Below are 15,683 nucleotides of genomic sequence, written 5' to 3' on the forward strand. Positions count from 1 at the left end.
ACTTTATGTTCAAGAACTACACTGTTGTGTATGGTAGCTATTTACCACAAGTGGCTATTTAAAATTAAATTATTGTACCATAAGGCACACAAATATTTCTGCACAAAACTTAATATGATCCTTGTTAAGTGGGACAAATGCATATTTAGTTTTTCATTAGTTTGGGTCATGTTTTGCTGTTAAATGAATTTTAATGACAGTGCTTTGCAGAGTGTTTTCACATTTTCAGAGTTATGAATCAGGGACTCTGTACCAGTATGAGATAGACAGGTGGAACAACGTCACCAAAAGCAAAGGAAATGGGAGAATGACAGGCATATTTTAGTGACCATTGGAAATGTAGTTTAGCTAGAATTTACTTGTTTAATTACAGAATTGTTTTCTAAGTGATAGCATATTAACTTTCTTTGTTGAGCAGTGTTTACCATGGCGGATACTGTTCTCATAACTCTAACATCTAGTAAAGTAGATATTCATAGACACATGTACTATAAAGAAATAAAGGCCATCTATAATAAAAGACTGTGACAATTGTTAAAGGGCAGTAAGAACCTAACAAAAAAGAGTACTGTACTATGCTGTGACAATTAATCATTTAACAAGTGATATACTATACTCATTAGTTTAAAATTATCTTTGAATTTTTTTTTTTTTTTTTTTTTTTTTTTTTTTTTTTGGTGCTGAAGATTGAACCCAGGGCCTTGCACACACTAAGCAAACATGCTACCACTGAGCTACCAGAACAATTACTTTTATCCTTAATGTTCCCTTTGGACTACCACTTACCTTCATTAAAATTTAAGTTTTGGCCTTTATCAGTGGCAATATTGCTTACTAATTTTTTTCTTGCCCTTCCACAAGGTGGCAATGAAGCACCCCTCTGCTGTTACTGCCTGCAATCTGGATTTAGAAAACTTGATCACAGACTCAAACAGAAGCATAGCTACCCTAGCCATTACTACATTGCTCAAAACAGGAAGTGAGAGCAGTGTAGACAGGCTCATGAAGCAGATATCTTCTTTTGTGTCTGAAATTTCAGATGAGTTCAAGGTAAGAGTTCAGACACGATCATGTTTTCTCCCAGTCTGTGACACATCTGTTTCTTAACAGAGTCTATTGAGGAGTAGAAGTTTTAATTTTTATGAAGTCCAATTTATCAATTTTTTTCTTTCACAGTTAATAAGCAAGCAATCTAAATAACCTTTATCAACCTCCAAGTCATAAAGATATTTTCTCCTGTTTTATTCTAAATGTTATATGGTTTTAGCTTTTATATTTTGGTCTATAACTGAACTTGAATTAATTTTTGTGTGATAATTTCAGTGTTTCTCTCTACTGATATCCAGTTATCCCAGCATAATTTGTCTGAAATACTTCCTCATTGGAGTACTTTGGCATCTTTATTTGAAAAGCAAATAACCAAATAATTGTTTACTGGTAGTATATAAAAAGCTTTTTTATTTTTCCTAATTAATTCCATATCCCGGGACCTTGCTAAGTTCCCTTATTAGTTATAATTATTATTATATACCTTTCTTGGGACCATGAACATAATCATCTCATCTCTGAATAGAGAAAGTTTCACTTTATTTCCAATCAAAATGTCTTTTGTTTTTTCTTGCCTTATTAAAATAGCTAGTATTTCCAATACAGTGTTGAATAGAACTAGTAAGAGTATATTAGAGATAATTAAAAAAATAAATTTCAGTTAAAAGAATCAAAGTAGATTTTGTTTTATTCTTAATACTCAGCCACTTAGTATAATTGATCTTGTTACTCTCTATACTAAGTATACATCTAAAATTTTAAGCTTAGCCTATATATTCTAGTGGGCATTTTGAATCTTTGGGGAACCTTAGGAGGTAATGAAGGTCATTTTTGCAGTTGTTTGTAAAATAAACTGGAATTATGAAGGAAGTAAGTTTGGTAAGGATGTTTTAAAACAGGAATTAACCAACTTTACTTTAAATGACCATAAAATAAATATTTTAGGTTTTTTTGGCTCCCCCATTATCTTTTACATATTCTTCCTTTTTTGTTTTTATTTCTTTACAACTCTTAAAAATCTAAAAATCATCTTAGCTGTGAAAAATGGGATGCAGAAAAAATAGGGCTGTAGTTTATTGACTTCAGTTTTAGAAAATTAAAAAACTTGTACACCAAAAAGTATACCAAAATATTGTTGGTGAAGGTTTGGAACAATGGAAATCTCTATATATCCCTGTGTACAAATGCTTTTGAAAATAATCCAACAATACCTAATAAAACCGAAGATGCTCTTTTCTTAAAAAAAGAAAGAACTCATAATTCCACTTTGGAACCATGAGACCATTTCAATCACAAACATTAAATTTTGCAAATATCATGTTGAGCAAGTTGCAGAAGATTACATGGATATAAAACACTGAGCAAAACTAAACTGTGTTGTTTGGGGATACATTTGGAAACTGAAGTAAAGTGAGGAAATGGGTAAGGGTAGTGAGGAGAGTATCTCTGGAAAGAAATCAGTGAGGTGTGATCAGGAGGAGTGAGGGGGCATATAGGAATTTCAGATAGTAGAAATCTTCTTTTTAAAAAACTATATGGTGCCAGGTATGGTGGTGTATAACTGTAATCCCAGTGACTTGGGAGGCTGAGCAGGAGGATCACAAGTCAAAGCCAGCCTCAGCAAGTTAGTGAGCGAGGCTCTAAGCAACTTGGTGAGACCCTGTCACAAAATAAAAAATAAAATAAATGACTGGGGCTCAGGGGTTAAGCACCGCAGTACCCAAAAAACAAAAACCAAAAGCACAACTCTATGGCAACGTAGGCATTTTTTTTTATAACGGTTTGTTAATATATATTTATAATATGTAGTATGAAATATGTCATAAGAAAAAGTTTTCAAAAACCCATTTCAAATTGCTAAGCCATACTCCTCTACAATTGGCAATATCTCTTTCTGTGTCACTAACCTGCCTAGTTTTTTAACCCTGTAAAATAAATTTTATCAAGTTATGAAAAGGTAAGTATTCTTGTTTTCTGTGACTGTGTGGAGTTATATAATACAAAGGAATTAGTAACTCAGCCAAGACCAAACCCTGAATTTTCTAATTTCAAATGCATTCCCTGCCGGCAGCCTACCATTCTGCTTCTTTTGCTGCTACCTTACATTTCAGTGTTTATGTCCTTTTCTGTAGAGGGTCTATTTTAAGACTTTGGCCTTTTGATTTTCTGTTTGTTTGCTTTTAATTATCTGCTTTTTCTGACATCTTTGAGTTCAGGTATTGACTGTGTTAGTTAAGATAAAAATGTTATTAAAACAATATGAAAGTTTATCAGTTGGACATTCAGATGAGAAAAAAGTAGATCCGAACCCTAACCTCATACCACACACACAAATTAATTCCAGGTAGATAACAGATCTAAGTATACAAAGCATGAACACTAAATGTTTTAGAAGAAAACTTAGAACATCGTCCTGATTCTGGAGTGATAAAGATAAGACAAGAAGGAAATTTTATAACCTAGACTTGGTTAAAGAATTTCGGTTTTCCCCCATCAGGGCATACCTAGAATGTAGGCTTTGAAGCATCTCTTTTAAAAACCTTTATTTCCCCTGCTGGGGAGAATCACACTAGCAAAGAAAAAACAAACAAACAAACAACAACAACAAAAAAAACTACTTTTCCTTTTCCCCCCCCCAAAAAAGAAAAAAAATGAAGAAAAAATTTCCATTTACCAAAACATACCATAAAGAATGTGAAAAAGCATCCAGGGAGTAAGAAATATTTCCAATAACATATATAGCTGAACTTTAAAAGGCTCAATTTGAGAATGTATAAGGAACTCTAAGAAACCAAAAAGAAAAAGACATCAATAAAAAAATTTAAAACAGTACAACCAGGCATGGTGGTGCACACCTGTAATCCCAGCTACTTGGGAGTCTTGAGGCAGGAGTATTACAAAATTAAGTCCAGCCTGGGAAGCTTATTGAAACACTATCTCAAAATCAAATTAAAAAGGGCTGTAGATGTAGCCTATTGGTAAAGTGTCTCTGGGGCCCTGGATTCAATCTCTAGTACTGGGTGGTTTGGGGGTGGGTGAGAAACAAAAAATCAGAAAATAACAAATGTTGATGAAGATGAGAAAAACCAAAACTTTCATACACTGAGTGGGAATGTAAGTTATTACAGACATTTTGGAAACGTGGTAGTATTTATAAAAGCTGAATGAGTGCATATCCCACATGACTGAGTAATTCACTCCTAAGTATAATCTCAAGAGAATTGCATACTGAAAATCCATTTTAAATGTTAGGCCAAGGATTTAGGAGTTTTAGAGAAAGTCTCTTTTAAAATACAGAAAATAGGCTGTAATAATATCTATTAGTACCTTCATCATGTTTCCTTATTTTCCTTGCTATTCTTGCATATTTACTTTCCTTATGAACTTTAGTATTAACTTTTCTAACTTCATAAAAAATATCATTGGCATTTTTATTGGGATCACATTAAATGTGCAGGTTAACTTTAGGGGAAAAGAGACATCTTGATGATGTTGACATATCCTGACCAAAAACACTGGATGTCTTTTAATTTGTTCACATTCTACTTTTGTGCCTTTCAGTAATTTTCATATTGGATTTGAATGTCTTCTAAACATTTATTCCTAAATATTTTATCCTTTTCATTGCTGTTATAATTTTTAAATTTTTTATCAACATATGATAACTGTACATAGTTATGGGGTACACTATCAAATTTCAACACATGCATACAGTATGTCCTGATAAAATCAAGATAGTTGGCATTTCCATCTCCTTATCTTTATTTTTGGAGCCTTTGAACTCCTCTCTTCTAGTTCTTCATAAAATATATAATAGGTTATTGTAAACTGTATTCACGCACTCTGCTTGGGAATATTAGGACTTATTCCTTCTGTATAACTTTTGGTACCCATTATTCAGCTTCCCTCTATCACCCTTCCCTTTTTAATCCATTGTATCTTCTAACTTTTCTAAATGGTTTTTATTCTTGTAGATAAATATTAATGTTTTCTATGTTATATTATGTCCTGCTCCCTTGCTGATTTATTTTATTGACTTAGTTTTATCATTGATTCTCTAAGATACTCAGGTGTTCTATCATGTCATCTGAAAATAGTTTTGTCTATTCCAGTTTCTATTCTTCTAGTTGTTTTCTCTTATTAATTGCATTGATTACTATCTCCAGAGTAATGGTACATAATAATGGAGGTAGCAATATCCTACATTGTTTCTGACCGTACTGGGAATTCCCCCTGGGATTCTCTATTAAGAAATATGCTGGAATTAGGAGTCAGTTACATATATTTATGTTATGGAAGTATCTATCCATTCTTATTTTTTCAAGATCTTTTATTAGAGATGAGTGTCAGATTTTATCAAAGGCTTTAAGGCATTTTGAATATAAACATATAATTTTTATCCTTAGATTCATTAATAAGATAATTCATATTAATCAGTCTTCCAGTGGTGAACCTTTTTTGTATTCTTGGTATAAATCCCATTTCATCATGGTTGTATTTCCTTAATGTAGTCTCTTAGTCTCTTGGTTAATATATTCCTTAGAATTTTTACATTAATATTCACCAATTGTTTCAGTCTATAATTTTTTTCTTTCTGTGCATTTACACCATATTTATTAGGATTAAGTATCTTTGCTTCATAAAAAGATAATGGACATTTTCTGTTCTCTGAAACACAGTGTGTTATACAGTGATTATGTGCTAACTGGTTGTTGGGAGACAATAATCAATTCCTCATGAGCCTTTTTACATTTCTGCACACCTTGTAAGTTATGTGCCAACTGCACTCATGTTTTCTTTGTGTAATACAAGGTATGTTATCCAGCCTTCTAAAGAGGAGAGAAGGATTCCTTACAGTGCGAGAAAAAAAAAACAGTGCTCCATTTGGAGCAAAAAGCAGCATATTTACTATCTAGTCTAGTAATGTTTTCCTTCAGTACAAAGTATAAGCATGCTTACTGCCTATTGTAAAATCATCAAATTCTGTGGCTCAGGATTCTTATGCTGTAACACAACCCACTGTGGACCCAGGTATTATCTGATTCTCTTTGCATTTGCCTTCTTATAGGATTTGTGGCTGAAGGAGCCAGCTCTAAAACGCTGATAGTCTTGCTACTACTGTTATAACATACCATTTTTCATCTCTGATGTAGGAGTCTTTACTACCAGCACCCATGAAATTATGAGGGTTAGCTCCAAGAAGGGTAAAATCTCACACCCTGTACAGTCCTTGATGCTGGTCTTTTAAAGTTGTGATAACATTTCCCTGGAAACCTTTGTGAAGTAGTTCCTGGGCTTTCTCTATTTCCTCTCTAATCAGTCTATTCAGGCTCTTTATCTTTACTGAATTTTTTTATCTTTAAGAATTTTATGTGTTTGGGGCAGAAGTATGGGATCTCTTGAACTAACTTCATTTTCCCATTACATTTTATTTCCTTTTGGGGTCTCTCTGCTTTCTTGAAAACCCATAATTGTCCCTTTAGGTAACTATCGCACCTTCTTAGCTTGCAGTAAATCACAGAGAAAATATGCCCAGTTAAAGTTGTGAAGGTGCATGTCTTTTCCGTGTGTGTGTTTTTTCACAGTTGGTATCGTACATTCTAAGGTGAATATTGTGTTTGTTTTTCTGCAGGTGGTAGTTGTACAGGCAATTAGTGCTCTCTGTCAGAAGTACCCTAGGAAGCACAGCGTCATGATGACTTTCCTCTCCAACATGCTCCGAGATGATGTAGGTAGACTGCTTTTAACCAAAGAAGTTTACTCTCTTAAATTCTCATGATTGCCATTAAATATCAGTATTTTATGCAAATTTCTGTATCATCTTAAAATACCTCTCAAGTAGTATGCTTGATTCTGATTGCTACCTTATGACTATTAAACATGCTATTGTTTACTTTCCCACTTGGAGGGAAAAACACCTATTGTTTTTCTTTTTTTTAAATTAAAGGGAGGGCCAGGCACAGTGGCATACCCCTGTAATCCCATCCACTTAGGGCTGAGGAAGGAGGATTGCAAGTTTGAGGCCAGTATGGGCAACTTGGTGAGATCTTGTCTCAAAATAAAATAAAGGACTGGGGATGTAACTCAGTGGTAAAGTGTCCCGAATTCGAACCTCAGAACTGCACCCACCCAAAATAAAAAAATAAAAAAAAAAGAAAGGGAAGAGGGAGGAAATTGAAATTTGAATATTATAAGAATAAGTCTTGGAATATAGGCATTTCTTCAAAAAATATCTTTAGAACGAATGACAGTTTTATCTTCTCTTTTGCCAGGGAGGCTTTGAATACAAGCGGGCCATTGTGGATTGCATAATCAGCATTGTAGAAGAGAACCCTGAGAGTAAAGAAGCAGGTCTAGCCCACCTTTGTGAATTCATTGAGGACTGTGAACATACTGTTCTGGCTACTAAGATTTTACACTTGTTGGGCAAAGAGGGCCCCAGAACACCTGTCCCCTCCAAGTACATCCGCTTCATTTTTAATAGGGTCGTCCTAGAGAATGAAGCTGTCAGAGCTGGTGAGTTATTGGAACACTGATGATTATGTAACTGCTGGTCTTTTGAAATACTGAACTCAGGGTGGTAATGAAATTGGAAAATGAAACTGCAAGACTTATTTGATGATGGGATCTTGGAGCATACATTGGGCCTGCATACGTACCTCTAGTTTCCATCCAGATTTTTGCCTTAGATTGGCTTTCAGTATGATAGGAATACCATCGTGGTTTCTCCACCTTTTTTTTTTTTTTCAGAATTATAGCAATAAATATGAATGTATGTAGAATTTATGTGTAAATATGTCTCTTTTTTACGTAACTCTTTCTAATCCTTTCTTCTTCTTAGCTTGTGAATGGGTTCAAATCTCTCATTAAAAAATGTAAGCCCTCCTATAATCCTTTGTCTCTCATTTAACTACCGAAGATACTTTTTTCTTCCCTCAGAGATAACTTGAAGTAGCCATTACTAGCTGCTTCCATGAACTAATCTTCCATTTTCTCTTTAACGGTATGTAATTTAGCCTTTTTCCTTAAAAATTCTTTGAAGCTGTTTTTTATTTAATTACTTAAAAACTGGTTGCAAAATCGTGAGACACTTTAAAGTTCTTATTTTTGTTCACCTGTCAGTCAGTTTGATGTGACTAAACTCTTCATGAAGTCCTTTCCTCCCTTGGTTTCCATAATAGCCTGCGTTTTTCTTACATTCCTCAGTCTTATTTATACTACTTCTCTTCCTAGGCCCATTCCTTAAAACATTACTTATCCTTAGGGTTTTGTCTTTTCAACATACACATTCTTCCTGGTGATCATTTTTGGAGTTCTGTTGATGTGCTATGATTTTCAAGTCAGGTCTCTTTCCTGACCTTGCGTGTCCAGCCTTTCTAACACACTTCAAATTCAACTTGAAATTCAAAGTAACTCAGATTGAAATCCCCACCTTTATTACACATTCACCGCGAAGATAGAAACTTGTTCTATTATTTTGCAGCCCCCATCTGTTCTTTAGCAAAGACCTACCAGTTCTGTCTCCTTACCTTTTCTTCGTTCTCTTACCTGTTGCCATGGGTGCTTGTTTAAGCTCTCACCATATTTCAGATGCCTAACTGGATGAGACTGCTGCAAGTCTCACATATATCTGGTCTATTTTCCACACTTTGCTAAAAGAATGGTCTTTAACATACAAAAATTTATTCTTTCTGTAATGTCCTTGCAATAACAACTTTGAGACTGAACCATATCCAGTTTTTATCTTTGCTTTCTCATTTGTCTCTTTTGCACTCCAATATAAGACCTATGGTCGGTTTTGCTCTCTTGGGTCCTGGAGTAATACACCATGCTTTCTGGTCTGAGCAGAGAGTGTTTGGACTTATTCTCTTTGCCTCAAACGCCTTTCCCTCTAGCTAAAACACTACTCATTCTTCAAAATTTAGCTCAAGTAATAAGGGTAAACTCCTTGTCTTTCTTTTCCACTACCACTTCTGATTTAAATACCCTTCTCTGTACTCACTCACCCAGCATTCTAGATATAGTTCTACCAGGGCCTTATTATGGTATGTTGTAAGTATCTCTTTACTTACCTGTTTTTCTTGCTGCAGTACAATGTAACTCCTTAAGGTCAGAGATCTTGCCTTTTTATCTTTCTATTCCTAGTACCTACTACAGTTCTTGACAGAAGTTAGGTAAGCTATGAATCTTTGTTGAAATGAAAGGAATTTTAGAAGCTTTTACTAGTGGATTTTAATTATACAGAATAATGGGTTTCATCGTGGCATATTTGTACATGCATATAACATTTTGTCATATCCAGCTCCATTACCATTCCTTCCCTCCCTTCCACCCTCCCCCATCCCCTTCCTTTTTTCTAATAGTCAATGAAAGGAATTTTAATAATAGAGTTTCTTTTTATAATTGGGCCTTGTTTGAGATTAGAACTTAATCACACCAATGAGATATAGGAAGTTGTAGTGAAGACAATTTATCTAGAAAATGTACATGATTATCCTCAATTCCTTGAGGATTTGCTCTTTAGAGCTCTCTAGGGCCTGTAAAATTCTGTTTATACTTTAATGTATCAAAGAAATAAGATCAAGGAGCACTCATTAAAACAAGAGACTTCACCAAATACGAACTGCTTATCTAATTCTTTTTAATGATTGATTGATTAACTCTGAGAAGCCATTATTTACGTTGCTTTATTTTATGCTTCATAATAGCTGCTGTGAGTGCTTTGGCAAAATTTGGGGCTCAGAATGAGAGTCTTCTCCCAAGCATCCTTGTACTCTTACAAAGGTAAGTAAAAGAATGCCTTTTTTAAAAAATAAGAATTACATGTGGCTAAATAGTGATATACTTGTACCATGTTATATGCATCTTAGGACTTAAGAGAAGAACTCATGTAGTCAATCAGGGGCAAATGGCATTTTTTTTCTCTTTCTAGTTATTATATATATGCTAGATACAAACAAAATTTGAGTTTGGATTCTGAGAAAGTGAACATAAATGACCTCAGTTTGTATAGTAGCCCCTAACTTTAAGAAGATCTTAGGTGATTCATGTGCTGAAAATATTAGGTTTTTGTCGCCTCCATAATGCCATATTTGATAAGGAAAAGACTTGCTTTAGTAAATGCTCTGTGATTACATTTTATAATCGAAGCAGATAAATCACAAGCCAAAGGCTGACTGGTTTAAACAAAACAAATTGCTATTTGAACAATAACAATGACTGGATTCTGAATGCTATTTATCTTTTTAGTATGCTGGGAAAGTGTAATATTTCTGTTTCTTAATTGTACAGAAGTGTTAGTCTCTATCAGGGCCATATAGTTTTATGTGCAAGAATAGACTCCAAACTGCTGTCTGACATTATTGTGTTCTTTGTAGTTCTTTCAGTGTCTACCTATGTAGTACTTCTGATTTACCATGATGATATTTCTTTAGTAATTCAGATCAATCCCCAAGATTTGTGCAGACATTAGGAGCCAATGTTGATAAATATTGAATTCTTTTATAATGATAGTATCAGATGACCTGAATTGTGTCCTTTTGGTATGGTGGTAAATCTTTGGAGTACTGAAACATGCCTATTTTGTGTCCTCTGGTTAGGTGTATGATGGATACTGATGATGAGGTACGAGACAGAGCTACCTTCTATCTGAATGTGCTACAGCAAAGGCAGATGGCACTAAATGCTACATACATCTTCAATGGTCAGTGAGAGTCAAGAAATACACAGATATACTTTTGTTCCCCAAATGGTTTCTGAAAGCATATTTTGTGATCTCTGTCTTAGCTGACTCCACTAGGCAAATGGTTGGGTTTTGTCTTTGAAAGCACTTCAATTTCTAGGGAAACCTGTTTGTACAAGGATATTTTCTAATTTGGGAATGGGAATTCCTGCAAAATAATCTGTGAGACTATATTTATTAAAGCATGTAAGGGCCCAAAGAATATTGTTTATTCTTGGTTCTTCTTGATCTCCCTCTTGAATGGCTCGGCTCTTTTTCCCTTTCCTTATGCTCTCACTGCTTCCATATGGCTAAGATGGTTTCTTTTCTGAGAGGTCCTTAACAGTTTGTTGAAAATTTTGTGCTGTGTTTCCTTTAAAGAAATAAGGCAGTTCATAAGTTGATAAGGAAGTTTACATAGTAGCCTCTATTTTTATTTAGGTTTTAAAGTCTGTGGTTTTATTTTTCTCTTCCTTCAGAAAGGTTAGATAAACATTACCAGTCATTGGTGAGGGTTATAATGCTGAGATTTCTCTGCATTTACAGGTCTGACAGTCTCTGTTCCTGGGATGGAAAAGGCCTTACACCAGTATACATTGGAGCCTTCAGAAAAACCTTTTGACTTGAAATCAATTCCTCTTGCTATGGCTCCTGTCTTTGAACAAAAAGCAGGTAATGGCCAACAGCTAACTCTGTTAGTTTTTCTGTATATAAGTAGCTTTTGCTAAACTAGTAAATGTTAACATATTTTCTAAACTAGGAAAAAAAAACCCTAGAAAATATTAGCGTATTTTCTCCAATACATGTTTGTCAATCCTTCTAAATCTTTTAGATCTAATATGGATGATGTTTTTTATTAGGAGTTTTTTTTTCTTAAGTCTACTGCTTTTTGTGTAAGAGCAAGAATATTAAATGTGTCCCAAAATGAAAGTTTTTTCCTTTTTTTAATGCAAAGTGTTAAACAGTATTTGAAATTAGTTGTCAGAGCATTAATAGTAATATATATTTCAGAGCAGTAATAGTAATAATACTGTTACCACCTATTTTTATTTTCTGAATTTTGTGATCTCTTAGTTAATTTTGTTATTGGTGGTTTATCTTGAAAGAATGTAGGACAAGATCATAAAAATAATTTCTAAAGAAGGTAGGTGCCATGGTACATGCCTTTAATTGCAGCTGTTTGGGAGAATGAGGAGGAAGATTGCAAATTCAAGGCCAACCTGGATAACTTAGATCCTGCCTCAAAATAAAATAAATGACTTGGGATGTAGCTTAGTGATAGAATGCTTGCCTGACGTGTGCAAGGCTCTAACTCAGTCCCTAGTACCCCCCACAATATGTGTGTATACACACACACACCCACACACACACAAGCTTTAAAACTCAAAAAAAAAAGAAAAACAAAAGAAGAAAGTATTTAGTGGTTTGAACACATAAGAACTGGGAATGAAAGATCTTATGTTTAATTTCCTTTTTCATTACCTGTTATACTAGTGCTATTTCCTGTTTTGATCATAAGAATTTTTTTATAAATTGTTTCACCTTTTTAAGTAATTTTTGTGCATCCTTGTCTATTTAAGGCAAATTCTGTATTTTTAGGACTTACCTTATTACTTTATAAAATTCTGTTCACTAAATGCATCATGAGCTAGGCGAGGTGGCACACACCTGTAATCCCAGCAGCTCCGGAGTCTGAGGCAGGAGAATGGAGAGTTCAAAGCCAGCCTCAGCAAAAGCAAGGCACTAAGCAACTCAATGAGACACTGTCTCTAAATAAAATACAAAATAGGACTGGGGATGTGGCAAGTGGTCAAGTGCCACTGAGCTAAATCTCTGGTACTCCCCCTAAAAAAATGCATTGTGAGTACCTGCTTTCCTAAAACTGACAGAGAACCTATTGGTATGATTTAGCAGTAGCTCATTATATATCTACCAAAAGTTTCTGTCTTCATCTCTTTCTGTCTGTATTGTGAGCTAATAGTGGAGGGAAGCTCACTTGATGGCTCTTATCTTTCTTTTTTTTTTTGGCTCTTATCTTTCTTTGTAGAAATCACACTTGTGACTCCTAAGCCAGAGAAGTTGGCTCCTTCCAGGCAAGACATTTTCCAAGGTATGATGATTTCACAGGTAGAAGTAATAATCTTTAATCCTTATGCATTGTAAATAAAATAAAGTCTGTTGCTCTTATTCAGTTTGATTAATTCTCAGTTTAGGATGTCTTTGTATGGCTGAAGATCATATGTTATAGTTACTGTGCTATGTACAGTCTAATGGAATTTTCCAGTTTTCATTTGCTAACTACTACCTGGCAATATCATTCTTACCTATCCCTTGTGCTTAACAGGGAACTGAGATTCTAAGAAGTCAGGAATTTAGTTTCTTTTTTTGCTTTTAGTAATTCAGTAAACTTGCTAACTTAAAAACTTCTTTCACTTGGGGACATACGAATTGAGTGTTCAACTGTTAGTAAGGCTATAGTATCTAAAATATTTTTCCAATTTGTGGAAATTAAATTATTTTAGTAAAGCCTGTCCCTGTCTTCTTCATATCTTAACTTTTTTCCTACTTTTCTCTTTTCTTCATAGAACAACTGGCTGCCATTCCTGAGTTTATGAATTTAGGACCCTTGTTCAAGTCTTCTGAGCCTGTTCAGCTTACAGAAGCAGAGACAGAATATTTTGTTCGATGTATCAAGCACATATTTACCAATCATATTGTGTTCCAGGTGAGATAAGTACCCTTGATTCCTATAGGAAATTAGTATAAACCATTATGCTTGGAGATAAACTTTAGTTTCCCTTTTTTTATGATTCTAGCTCCTTTTATTTTATTTTTTGGCATTGTAAATCATGCATTTTATTTCTGTTCTTTTAAAATGTTAATTTATTTATTTATTTGGAGTTTGTTTTTTGTTTTTTTGTTTTTTTGGTTTTTTCACAGTTCTAGGGATTGATCCCAGTGACACTCTACCACTGACTTAAATCCCTGCCCCTGTTTATTTGTTAATTTTTAAATTAAATTTGAGATAAGTGGGGCTGGGGCTGTAGCTCAGTGGCCAAGCACTTGCCTAGCATGTGTGAGGCACTGGGTTCAATCCTTAGCACTACATAAAAATAAAAATAAAATAAAGGCATGCTGCCCATCTACAACTACCAAAAAAATTTTTTTTAAATTTTGGGGACGAAGACAGCTAAATTGCCCAGACTGGCCTTGAACTTGCAACTTTTGCCTCAGCCTTCTGAGTAAATGTCACTACAGGTATACGCCACTGTGCCAGGCTAGAATGATGCTATTTTTATGTTATTTATTTACTTATTTGCATATGTTTGCAAATCTCTATTTTTTAGATATACATGACAGTAGGGTGTATTTTGACATATTATACATACATGGGGTACAACCCATTACAATTTTGATCCCATTCTTGTAGTTGAACATGATGAGGAGTTATACTGGTCGTGTATTTATATATGAGCATAGGAAAGTTATGTCTGATTCATTCTACTGTCTTTCCTATTCCCATCTCCCTCCTTTCCCTTCATTCCCCTTTGTCTAATCCAATAAACTCTAAACATCCCTCCTTACCCTCCCTTGCATCCACATATCAGAGAGAACTTTTGACCAGTTGACTTATTTTACTTAGCATGATATTCTCCAATTCCATCCATTTACTGGCAGATGCTATAATTTCATTCTTCTTTGTAGCTGAGTAATATTCCATTATGTGTATATATTCCACATTTTCTTCATTCATCTGTTGAAGGGCACTTAGGTTGGTTCCATAGCTTGGTTACTGTGAATTGTCTAGCTCCTTTTATAAGGAATTAATTTAGCAGCAATTTTAGTTTTCTTTTCAGAACTGTAGAGAGCCCTTCATATGATGTATAACTTTTGTTGGTTAAAATCTTTTAAAGGACATAAAACTGATATATATGAAGAAATTGGACAACATAAAGTCTTAACTATTTTAAAAAATTAACATTTAACATCAAGGTAAGCTGGGCATGGTGGCGCATGACTGTAATCCCAGCTACTAGAGAGGACAAAGCAGGTGGATCACCAGTTTAAGGCCAATATAGTGAAACCTTGTCACAAAATAAAATTAAAAAAATTTTTTTTTTTTTTTTTTTTAATTTAACAGGTTGCAGGGAGATAGAGATGTAACTTAGTGTTAGAGTGTTTGCCTAGCATGCACAAGGCAGTGGATTCTATCCCCGGTACTGAGGTGGCAGGGAATAAATTGAGTTGTTCAGAGAATTTAGATTTGACATTCATCTGATTTCTATCATCTTGTTTGGTAGGACTCCAGAAAGAAAAAACTCATGAATTATATAAACAGAAAGAGCTCAAGAATAAGACTACCCTGTTGCCCAAAGAAAAATCTTAGGTGGGGCTGGGGTGTGGCTTAGTGATAGAGCACATATTTAGTATATTTAGCATGTGATCCCAAGCACCAAAAAAAAAAAAAAAAAAATCTTAGGAGACCTATAGTGCTATTTGGAGTGGGAAGTTGTAGTGGGTTCTAGAACTGACTGAATCTTGGATTACACAGGAAGGAACAATGTGATTGAAAACATTTCTTATCCTTCACATCTTTTCCATTTGCTGACTTTTTAGTTTGACTGTACCAATACTCTGAATGATCAGCTTCTGGAGAAAGTGACAGTGCAGATGGAACCATCAGATTCCTATGAAGTACTGTGTTGTATCCCAGCCCCCAGCCTCATTTATAATCAACCAGGAATATGTTACACTCTTGTTCGTTTACCTGATGAGGACCCTACAGCAGGTACTAACCCATATAAGGCAGAAGATACTTAGGTGTTTGTGAATGCATTACCTCTTGAGCTCTTAAAATGTCTGGACATGTTCAGGGTTCAAGAACATGATTCTGTTCCATAATTTAATGTAATGA

At 34.5% G+C, this 15,683-nt stretch overlaps 1 protein-coding gene across 1 annotated transcript in view; it reads left to right on the forward strand.

Moving 5' to 3' along the window:
- Copg2 (COPI coat complex subunit gamma 2) overlaps window positions 1-15,683 on the forward strand; it is a 114,361-nt gene that overhangs the window by 52,864 nt on the left and 45,814 nt on the right. The window contains exons 12-20 of the mRNA XM_047560101.1: window positions 862-1,050; window positions 6,680-6,775; window positions 7,320-7,563; window positions 9,756-9,831; window positions 10,647-10,750; window positions 11,315-11,440; window positions 12,816-12,878; window positions 13,354-13,493; window positions 15,386-15,557. Of these exons, the coding sequence (XP_047416057.1) occupies window positions 862-1,050; window positions 6,680-6,775; window positions 7,320-7,563; window positions 9,756-9,831; window positions 10,647-10,750; window positions 11,315-11,440; window positions 12,816-12,878; window positions 13,354-13,493; window positions 15,386-15,557 (1,210 nt within the window). The remainder of the gene's footprint in view (window positions 1-861; window positions 1,051-6,679; window positions 6,776-7,319; window positions 7,564-9,755; window positions 9,832-10,646; window positions 10,751-11,314; window positions 11,441-12,815; window positions 12,879-13,353; window positions 13,494-15,385; window positions 15,558-15,683) is intronic.

Source organism: Sciurus carolinensis, chromosome 8, assembly GCF_902686445.1.
Source record: "Sciurus carolinensis chromosome 8, mSciCar1.2, whole genome shotgun sequence".
NCBI classification, from domain to species: domain Eukaryota; kingdom Metazoa; phylum Chordata; class Mammalia; order Rodentia; family Sciuridae; genus Sciurus; species Sciurus carolinensis.